This window comes from Xenopus tropicalis, chromosome 10 (genome assembly GCF_000004195.4).
Source record: "Xenopus tropicalis strain Nigerian chromosome 10, UCB_Xtro_10.0, whole genome shotgun sequence".
Lineage (NCBI taxonomy): Eukaryota > Metazoa > Chordata > Amphibia > Anura > Pipidae > Xenopus > Xenopus tropicalis.
In genome coordinates, this window is record NC_030686.2 from 13,738,534 (window position 1) to 13,750,321 (window position 11,788).

The following is an 11,788-nucleotide window of genomic DNA, read 5'->3' on the forward strand; positions in this document are numbered from 1 at the left end:
GTGGTGAGGGTGGTGGGCCCTTAATGTCATGACCCTGGTGGGCCCTGGACACCACAGTCCAACACTAAATGGGCAGTATGGCCACTTTAAGGTTTAACATGTAACAATCTGCTAGTTTAGTCTAGTAAAGTTGGCCATATGCGTAAAGATCCACTCGCCTGGTGGGGTCGCTAAGCGAGCGGATCTTCTCCAGATATCCCCACCTATGGGTGGGCGATATCGGGGGAATATAGGCGAATTTTAATGAAAATGTCATACAGTTCAGAGTAAACATTTCAACACTTTCCTCTTTCAATTATACACATTATAACAACTGGAACTGGACTGGACTGGACTGGGTGCAGTCGGTTCGGGGACCACATCAATGAGCCTATGCAGTCCCTGGTCCGACTGAATTTTTTTACCTGATCGATATCCCCCCGATTTCAGGCCAGATATCGGTCGGGCAGGCCAGTCGTTGTTTCCCCTACAAGGGCTGATAAGCTGCCAAATCGGTCTAAGGGATCGGCCCATGTATGGCCACCTTAACAGGTTATGGTACTGCCTGGGACTTTATCTAAATGGTTGAGTAGAAAGTAGGGGGCGGGTGTATAATTGAAAGAGGAAAGTGTTGAAATGTTTACTCTGAATTGATGACATTTTCATTAGTAGAGATTTTATCTCCTAAATACTGGGACATTTTAGGCCACACCTCAGTACATACTGTTCATTTACTGCCCAGTTTCTGATAAGCCTGCCCTTTTGAGGTCAGTGATTTTGAACTTTTTCTAAAAAAAATGACCAAAGGGTATAAAGTAGTAATTTATGGCAACCCATAGATGTCAATCTGTCTTCACTACACATTGTAAATTGCAGGCTTAGTGAAAGGCAGAGCTGCAAGGAAAATAATATGATTTGCTAACAATAAAACATTAACATCAACTGACTGGTATGGAAGAGTATATATGCTGAGGACTTCCCATACTGGTCAGTTGAACTGAAGAAGCTGCTCGGATGAGTAGTGAAACATCTTCAGTGATTACTTAACAAGTCCAGTTGCTTTAGATTGACTTATACTAGATATACCATGACCTGGATGAAAATCTTCACGTAGATTATATTTTTAATTATTTTACTATTTGTACAGCAACTCTCCAGTTTGAAATTTTAGCTGTTATCTGGTTGCTAGGGTCCAAATTACATCAACCAGGGACTTGCTAAGGTAGAATTGCAATGAGAGACTGGTAAATGAATATGGGAGGGTCTGAATAGAAATATATATTTTTTTGCCTTCCTCTGGATCAACTAGTAGTTAGGCAGGTTATATATAGGCATTATGGTTGAACGTGATGGACGTATGTCTTTTTTCAACCCAACTTACTATGTTACTATGTTACTATAAGTAATTAAAAGTAACAATAATAATAAAAGTTAAGTTGGCATGGAGCAATAGTTTTTTCGCTGCCAGGGTCAGTGACCCTCTATTTGTAAGTTGGGTAAGACAAACGCAAATAATTAAAAAAACTATACAAAATAAATAATAAAGGCCAACTGAAAAGTTGCTTAGAAATGGCCATTCTACAAAATACTAAAAGTTAACTTAAAAGTGAACCACCCCTTTAAGAAAAGCCACAATTATGCAGTGTTTGGGGACAAAGATACAATTACACAGTGTAATGAAGACTATTAAATATTCCTCAAGCAAAAGAGGTGACAAAATAGCCATTTATTGAAAATATGGACTCTTATAGCTTCCACTATCAGCTGGAGTCCCCAGTATTTGTATAAGAAAACATGGGTGGCAGGGCTGTCGAATGTATGTATGTATGTATAACTTTATTTATAAAGTGCTACTTATGTACGCAGCACTGTACTGTAGAATACATTAATATAAACAAGGGTATTAAAATAGATAAATACAAAGTATAACAATAAATACAAGTTACAGTTGCAATAAGTTAAGAGTCAAAGACACAAGAGGATGGAGGTCCCTGCCCCGTAGAGCTTACAATCTATACGCCACTGAAGGTTCCAGAGAAAGTAATCTATCCAAAAAAGGATGATCAATATATTTGAAAAGTATAAGTTGTGATCTGTGCCAATGGTTGTGTTACTAAATACTAGGGGCAATTTATTTACTACACCAGAGCTGTGGGGCCACACATTTCCTCCAATCATTTGCACTAAAAATCCAATTAGTTAAATAGGAAATGGTGGTGCTCAACCAAGCTGCCTGCCTCCTGTTCCAAACTGAGTACAGCTGCGCCACTTAACACATCGCACTGTGGGGACCATTGTGGGTAAAAACATGGCCATTGGGCCCCAAATTGCACTTTGCACACTATGCTAAGGACATGGCCTCTCCTGACTTAGAAAGCAGCAAATGTTCATTGATGACTAGTTCATCTAAATGAGAAAGCATTATGGTAGGTGAATAATCAGTATAATTAATTAATACTAAATAATTAATTGTTACATTAAAGTGTTCTTTTAAAAACAGAAATCTCAGACATTGTTACCGTAATTAATCATATGGGGCAAGACCAAAAACCCATATCATCACTTCGGAGAAAAACAATTTATTGCGATCAGTGTAATATGTATGTATGTATGTATATCTTTATTTATAAAGTGCTACTTATGTACGCAGCGCTGTACAGTAGAATACATTCATACAAACAGGGGGTATTACAATAGATAAATACAAAGTATTACAATAAGCACAAATAAATAAAAGATACAATTGTAATAAGATAATAGTCAAAGACACAAGAAGATGGAGGTCACTGCCCCGTAGAGCTTACAATCTATATGAGAGGGTAACTTACAGACACAAATAGGCAAATATAAGTGCTGTAGGTCACAGTGGGTGACATTACAATATAAGTGCTAGTTCCCTGGTCAGGTGCTGGGTGAGTGCTCCAAAAGGTAGTGTAATAAATAAGCCATCATAAAAATTAATTTATATATATTAAATAGTCTAGGTCATCGGTTCTCAACCAGTGGGTCAGGACCCCTTTCACAGGGGTCGCCTAAGACCATCGGAAAACACATATTTCCTATGGTCTTAGGAATAATTTTATGGTTGGGGGTCACCACAACATGAGGAACTGTATTAAAGGGTCGTGGCATTAGGAAGATTGATAACCACTGGTCTAGGTCAGGGATCCCCAACCTTTCTTTCTTGTGAGCCACAGTCAAATATAAAATGTTTAAATGTAAAAGTTCATGGAGGTGCCAAATAAGAGCTAATATTGGCTATTAGGGGCCTCTATGCACACTATCAGCTTACAGGGGGCTTTATTTGGTAGTAAATCTTGTTTTTATTCAACCAAAACTTGCCACCAAGTCAGGAATTCAGAAATAACTCCCTGGTTTGGGGGCACTGAGAGCAACATCCAAGGGGTTGGGGCGCAACATGTTGCCCCCAGCCACTGGTTAGGGATCACTGGTCTAGGTTGAAGTGTAACATCACTGACCAAGAGATAGGTGAATAAGGCATGTTTGGGCAGGGAGTTGCCAAAGACACTGATAACAACTGGAGCCTATTAGACCAAAAGAGTTGTTTGGTATAAACAACGGACACAGGGGAAATAGCCAGAAGCATCAGGGTAGTCAGGTTGAACAGCTGACCCTGAGGCGGTGGAGATGTGACGTAACCATGATATTGTCATAATGTGTAAATGAAGGCTGACTATATATTATGCAAAGAGCCGGTCATAACATATGGTATGAGCGATTATAGATGAAAAGTCTTCCATGGCATATTGTGCGAGAAACATTTGTTACTAAACAAGAAACTGCGATCCACTCTGGTTTCTGTTTCACCTGTTTAACCAGATGTCTTGTGGGGGTTGAGGCTCTAAACAGTAGAAAAAGTGAGACCAAACTGCAGTCTGGAGTTCTGTTTTGGGCAACAGGCCTTTTTGTCTTTGATGGTTTTGGTATTGTGTATTGGGTGTTGTATTTATGTATTGGGTTTTTCTGCTTGTAATATTTTGATTATAGTCTTGACAGATATTGTTTGTTGTTTGAAGACTGTAAATAGTTACTGTACATAGTGCTAATTTAGTATAGGTTTGTTTTGCTGGGTGTTTTAGGTTTAGGTTGGTGTCTGTGATTATTATTTTGATTTATAGAATTGTTTACTCTTTTATCTTTGTAGGGGTGTGTAATGTTTTTCATTCTTTTCATTAATTGTATTAGTATGTTTTGATTTGCACATAAACTATATTTTAATAAGTAAAGTGATTTGATTGTCTTTCTTTGCCAAACCTCCCTTTTTCGAACCTATGGTTATATTATTATAGGCTAATATTAATATTTCATATTAATATTGTCAATAATAATAATCTTACATCAGTTAATAACCTTAAAATAAACACTTTGAGCAATATCAACATGCAATCTTAATTAGACTTCCTCAATACTTTATCCAAATGATTTAACCCTATCATGGTCAGAAGATTTGCTACATCTGATACTTGTATTTGTGTCCTTTCATTTTAGGGGCATTTCCTGGGGGCCATTGCTAGTTTACCAAGGAAAAATATATATTTTTTTAGGGCAACTTAAGCTTTCTGAATTTTTGTGTAATTCCAATTCTGTAGGAAGATATACAAGAACTCTATTTTCATTATACAGACACATATATCAGAAACATATTTTATTTTATGCAGGACAGTACCATTGATTTGGAAAGTCCTGTGTCTCCTGGATGCATTAACACCAGATTTGTTTACACTCTCATTACTAGAGTACAGGTATGGGATCCCTTATCCAGAAACCCGTTATCCAGAAAGTTCTGAATTACGGAATGTCCACCTCCCATAGACTCCATTATAAGTAAATAATTCTAATTTTTTCAAATGATTTCCTTTTTCTTTGTAATAATAAAACAGTACCTTGTACTTGATCCCAACTAAGATATAATTACCCCTTATTGGGGGCAGAACAGCCCTATTGGGTTTATTTAATGGTTAAATGATTCCCTTTTCTCTGTAATAATAAAACAGTACCTGTACTTGATCCAACTAAGATATAATTACCCCTTATTGGGGGCAGAACAGTCCTATTGGGTTTATTTAATGGTTAAATAATTCCATTTTCTCTGTAATAATAAAACAGTACCTGTACTTGATCCCAACTAAGATATAATTACCCCTTATTGGGGCAGAACAGCCCTATTGGATTTATTTAATGGTTAAATGATTCCCTTTTCTCTGTAATAATAAAACAGTACCTGTACTTGATCCCAACTAAGATATAATTACCCCTTATTGGGGGCAGAACAGCCCTGTTGGGTTTATTTAATGGTTAAATGATTCCCTTTTCTCTGTAATAATAAAACAGTACCTGTACTTGATACCAACTAAGATATAATTACCCCTTATTGGGGGCAGAACAGCCCTATTGGGTTTATTTCATGGTTAAATGATTCCCTTTTCTCTGTAATAATAAAACAGGACCTGTACTTGATCCCAACTAAGATGTAATTAATCCTTATTGGGGGCAGAACAATCCTATTGGGTTTATTCAATATTTAAATGATTTTAGCAGACTTAAGTTATGGAGATCCAAATTACAGAAAGATCCCTTATCTGGAAAACCCTGGGTCCCGAGCATTCTGGATAACAGATCCCTTACCTGTACCACATTTTAAAAGCACCACTCCAGAAATCTTATTCAAATTTAGACTTCAAATTCTTTAGACTTCAAAGCCAAAAATTCCACTAATAGTAGGTATACCCCATACATTTTTAGGAAAGAACACATTCTGACAAATCCAAAATGGGTAAATATATTTTTCTATTCCAGACTATCCATCTGTAATCCGTTCCTCAAGTCAGCGTTTTTTTTAACAATTTCTGAAATTCTTGAAAGAATACGAAACATCATAAATATGAATGCAAAGGCTCTACTGAATAGTTTGATTCCCAATGTGAGAGACTTACCTAAGTATGTGGCATGTAGGGGCCCCCAAATATAAACAGTGGATGTAACTTATCTTTTCTGTTATTTTAGCTCGATTGACATATTTATTAGATTTTATGTGGGATAAAGCTATTAAAAAGTGGGTTTAACATACCATATATTTTGTAAAGTACACATTCTCTAAACTGGGTAAATATGTCCCTTTACTCCAAATTACCAAACTGCAAATATTTCCTAAAGTGGAGGCTTTGTAAAATTAACGAAAATTACCTCAAAGTTTCCATTTTGAAGCATATTATCTCCCACATTTTATTAGGCACCAAGATGAAACATCCTAAATATGAATGCCAGGGTTCCACTAAACAGTTTGGTGCCCAGTGTGCCTTGGTTTACCTAAGTTTGTGGCATGTAGAGGCCCCAAAATGAATACAGGGGATATTATTTTACATTTCTGTTATTTCAGCGACTGCATAATAAACACATTTACTGCATTTTATGTGGGGTACAGCTCTACAAAAAGTAAGTTTACTCCAGAAAGCCATATATTTTCAGAAAGTATATTCTCACAAATCTGAAATATGCTAGAATGCAGGGTTGGACTGTGGGGTGCAGGGTCCACCTGGGCCCCCCTAACCCCCCTTGAATGGTCCCCCACCCGTCGTCCTCCCCAAAGCGCACATAAGTTTAACGTGTCAGGGGAGGAACGGTCGGGCAGGAGGAGCACCAGCAAGGGTAGGGTCCAGTCCGACCCTGCTTAAATGTCTTTCTACTCCAAACTACCACAAACCTTTTCTAAATGTGGCAGTTTTGATGAATCCTCCGAAAATCACCTCAAAACATCCATTTCCAGCATCTTATTTCACACATCATTAGTTACCAATATAAACATCCTAAATATGAATGCCAGAGGTCTGCTGAACAGTTTGATGCCAATGTGCGTAGTTTTACCTGAATATGTGGCATACAGGGGTCCCAAAATAAAAACAGTGGATAACATTTATTATTTCTGTAATTTCAGCTACTGCAAAATAAACACATTTAGTGCATTTAGTGCTAGAGGTAAAGGCATAAAAATGTATTAAACCCAGAAAGGCATTTATTTTTGCACACATTCTTCTAAATCCAAAAATGGATAAATATGTTTTTCCAGAAATGGATAAATGTTTTTGCTGCCCCTGGTAACTGCCCACTTCCTGCCGCCTAAGGCAAGTTTTTCACCTTGCCTCATACATGTATAGGGACCCATTGGGTTAAATGCCCCTATGGCTTTAAATCCCTACAGGTTTAGTTCCCTTAGTTGCTGGGCGGAAGGGAATGTATCTAAGTGAGTTTATTAACATGTATACTATTGGTTAGAAGGTATGGTGACCACTTCCTGCCTCACTTTGGTATAGTGCTGGGAAAGAAGTGGCACCTTCCTCTTTGCTTCCACCTGAGGAACAGGGTGGGTGTTGCTGTGAGCCTGGGCACTGGCCTAGGTAAAGTCAGGGAACAGGGCCCCATGAATGATAGTGGCAGGTGTAGCTCCCATAATAGTATCACTCTAGGGGGTAAGGCAGTTATGGCTGAGCTAGAAAGAGCAGTTCTGAGCTCCTACATAGGTCTGGCAGCTATACTACCTGTAGTGTAGGAATCCCAGTGAATAGGGAATCAGGATAGAGAATTCCCTGAGGGGATCCACTATAGGGTGTTGCAGAGGTGAAGTGAGATTTCTGCTAATTCTATCCACGGGGATGTGGTGCTTCCTGTACCACTGGCCACTGAGAAGCTGTATTGTGATTAAACCCTGTGGATGTTTAATAAACACTTGTTATTTTGTTGTTTGCAAGAACCTCTGGCACCCTCTGTATAGCAGCAAGAGAGGTGTAGTTGCACAACACCCTCACCTTCCTCTTCCACTTAGCGAAGGCTCATTCTGGGTGAGAGAGTACAGTGTAACCCATGTTCTACTGGTACTAGTCTGGGAAGGCAGCTATTTAACTCAAATAAAGGTTACATATATATATATATATATATATATATATATATATATATATATATATATATATATATATATATATATATATATATATATATATATATATATATATATATATATATACAGTATATTCACACACAAACAGCACACAATAGAAGGAAAAGAAATACAAAGACAACTGGTCTTAGTGCTATAGAGAGAGTTTAACGAGGGCAAGAGAGGGCATTAGTAGTCCAGGACAGAGAGAAAAAAAGGGAAAGCAGCTGCTACTTTCTGCTGATCCGGTTGGACATTCTTCGACAAAGGAACTGAGAGCCTGTCCTCTACAATATTCTTTCCAGGGTTCCCTGTAAGAAAAAATAAGTGGAGGGTTATATATATATAAAGGGGTGGTTCACCTTTAAGTTGACAACTTTTTTTCAGCTAACTTTTAGTATGTTACAGAATGGCCAATTCTAAGCAACTTTTCAATTGGTCTTCGGTACCTATTTTTTATAATTTTTGAGTTATTTGCCTTCTTCTTCTGATTCTTTTCAACTTTCAAATGAGGGTCACTGACCCCATCCACCAATAAACGATTGCTCTGTGAGGCTACAATGTAATTGCTATTGATACTTTTTATTACTTATTTTCCTGTTCTGGTCCACCTTTATAAATATATCAGTTTCTTATTCAAACCACTCCCTGGTTGCTAAGGTAATTTGAATTCCAGCAACCAGATAACTGCTGAAATTCCAAAATGGAGAGTTGCAGAACAAAAAAATGAAGACTAGTTGCAAACTGTCTGAGAATATTACTCTCTATATAACACTCAAAGCTAAAAAATGATTTCGGTGATTACAAATTAACTTTATTGCAATTTCATGTACATTTTTGATACAAACTTATAGGGGGGACATTTAAAAAAAAAAAATGGGATATAGGAATTTGAATGTGGTTTGGAAAACTGCAGTAGAAAAATCAAGACGTTGCCAAAACCATGAAGCTGTACCCACCACTGGCTTCTACATGAGCTCGACAGTTTATAGATGGCGTAGTTTTGCTTTTGGATTTGTTCCAGATTTTCCAGATTTGTTAAATAATAAATGGCGAAAAAATCATGTTTTTTCAACTAAAAATTCTAGTTTTAGCTCAAAAAATATGACACTTGAAAAAAATAAAAATAAAATAGGAACATTAGTAAATGCCCCTCATAGGGGCACATTCATCAATGTACGATTGAGTCCGAATACAAAAAATTCGTATTTTTTCCAAGTTTTAGAACTGTGCGTATTTTCTGCAATTTTAACGTTAATGTGCACAACTTTTTCGTACTTAGTGACAATTTGTGTGACACAATCGTATTTGTCGCAATGAGTACGAAAGCTGCAGAGTGCCATTGAGCCCTATGGGAGACTTTCCTTGGGCCAGGTTGGAGCTGCAGAGTGCCATTGAGCCCTATGGGAGACTTTCCTTGGGCCGGGTTGGAGCTGCAGAGTGCCATTGAGCCCTATGGGAGACTTTCCTTGGGCCGGGTTGGAGCTGCAGAGTGCCATTGAGCCCTATGGGAGACTTTCCTTGGGCCGGGTTGGAGCTGCAGAGTGCCATTGAGCCCTATGGGAGACTTTCCTTGGGCCGGGTTGGAGCTGCAGAGTGCCATTGAGCCCTATGGGAGACTTTCCTTGGGCCGGGTTGGAGCTGCAGAGTGCCATTGAGCCCTATGGGAGACTTTCCTTGGGCCGGGTTGGAGCTGCAGAGTGCCATTGAGCCCTATGGGAGGCTTTCCTTGGGCCAGGTTGGAGCTGCAGAGTGCCATTGAGCCCTATGGGAGACTTTCCTTGGGCCGGGTTGGAGCTGCAGAGTGCCATTGAGCCCTATGGGAGACTTTCCTTGGGCCAGGCTGGAGCTGCAGAGTGCCATTGAGCCCTATGGGAGACTTTCCTTGGGCCAGGTTGGAGCTGCAGAGTGCCATTGAGCCCTATGGGAGACTTTCCTTGGGCCAGGTTGGAGCTGCAGAGTGCCATTGAGCCCTATGGGAGACTTTCCTTGGGCCAGGTTGGAGCTGCAGAGTGCCATCGAGCCCTATGGGAGACTTTCCTTGGGCCGGGTTGGAGCTGCAGAGTGCCATTGAGCCCTATGGGAGACTTTCCTTGGGCCGGGTTGGAGCTGCAGAGTGCCATTGAGCCCTATGGGAGACTTTCCTTGGGCCGGGTTGGAGCTGCAGAGTGCCATTGAGCCCTATGGGAGACTTTCCTTGGGCCGGGTTGGAGTTGCAGAGTGCCATTGAGCCCTATGGGAGACTTTCCTTGGGCCAGGTTGGAGCTGCAGAGTGCCATTGAGCCCTATGGGAGACTTTCCTTGGGCCGGGTTGGAGCTGCAGAGTGCCATTGAGCCCTATGGGAGACTTTCCTTGGGCCGGGTTGGAGTTGCAGAGTGCCATTGAGCCCTATGGGAGACTTTCCTTGGGCCGGGTTGGAGCTGCAGAGTGCCATTGAGCCCTATGGGAGACTTTCCTTGGGCCGGGTTGGAGTTGCAGAGTGCCATTGAGCCCTATGGGAGACTTTCCTTGGGCCGGGTTGGAGCTGCAGAGTGCCATTGAGCCCTATGGGAGGCTTCCAAAATCATGCACTGAAGGTTCAAAGTCAGAAGGTTTTCCCGCCGTTTACGATTGTTCGAATACAAAAATTTCGTGACTATTGGATTGGCATTTGCAAACACGTTTCAATACGAAAATTTCGGAACTTTCGGATTGTAAGTACAAAATTTTCGTATTCGAACTAAAAGAATTTTCGTGACGTTTGCGATTATCAGAAATGATCGGATTTCGTGATTTGGATTCGTACCTTAGTGAACCCGCCCCATAGTGTTTCTGTCACAATAGAGCAGTGATCCCCAACCAGGTGCTTCGAGAGCGATGTGTTACTCACCACCCCCTTTTGATGTTGCTCCCAGTGGCCTCAAAGTAGGTGCCATTTTTACATTTATTGGAGACAAGTTTTGGAAGCTCAGAGACACAGTTTTACCCCAAGCAGACCCTCCTGCAGGCCAGCAGCCCACATGGGGCTACAAAATAGCCAATCACAGCCCTTTTTTGCACCCCCAAATAGCTTTTTCATGCTTGTGTGGCTCACCAACACTTTTTACATCTGATTTTGGCTCATAAGTAAAAAAGGTTATGGATCCCTGCATTAGAAGATCTCATATTTCTTAAAGTGTTTGAAAGTTAAATACAACAACACGCATGTACAATTAGGGGACTTGTCATTTAAATCAAATTATAAGAATCCATTTTTGACATTTGCTTTTCAGTCCTGAACTGAACATGAGAAGGAAGATATTTATCCTTTTTAGAGATGGTACTTACCAAGCTTCCAGACCATTGGGATCACTCACAATTCTTTTTACACACCTCACATCATCTTCTATGTCTGTATCTAACAAATCTAAAAAACAATAAAAAAAGAATATACGGTATATTCAATAAAAAATCTGAAATCTCTTCAGAAATTCTTCCTATCCCTTTGTTAACCTGTTGGGATATACATGTTTATTGTTAATTGTATGGTTAATAATGTACCCCTCTTTTGTGAAATATAAGGATATTATAAGTCACTGAGGGGTTCTGTGCCCATATAAAGGCACAAGGCTGAAGGCTGAGTTATACAGGGAACTCTGAGTATCACTCATGTATTATAAGGGATAATGTACCCCCTACTGTAAATTATAAGGATATTAGCAGTCACTGAGGGGTTCTGTACCCATATAAAGGCACAAGGCTGCAGGCTGAGTTATACAGGGAACTCTGAGTATCACTCATGTATTATAAGGGATAATGTACCCCCTACTGTAAATGATAAGGATATTAGAAGTCACTGAGGGGTTCTGTGCCCATATAAAAGCACAAGGCTGCAGGCTGAG

General features: G+C 39.7%; 1 protein-coding gene across 1 annotated transcript in view; it reads right to left on the reverse strand.

The window, feature by feature from the left end:
* Nucleotides 1-11,230: 11,230 nt before the first annotated feature.
* The window catches only part of LOC100493166 (lysozyme C-like), a 2,134-nt gene continuing 1,576 nt past the window's right edge, over nucleotides 11,231-11,788 (reverse strand). Inside the window, exon 3 of the mRNA XM_031894607.1 lies at nucleotides 11,231-11,313. Coding sequence (XP_031750467.1) covers nucleotides 11,231-11,313 — 83 coding nt within the window. The remainder of the gene's footprint in view (nucleotides 11,314-11,788) is intronic.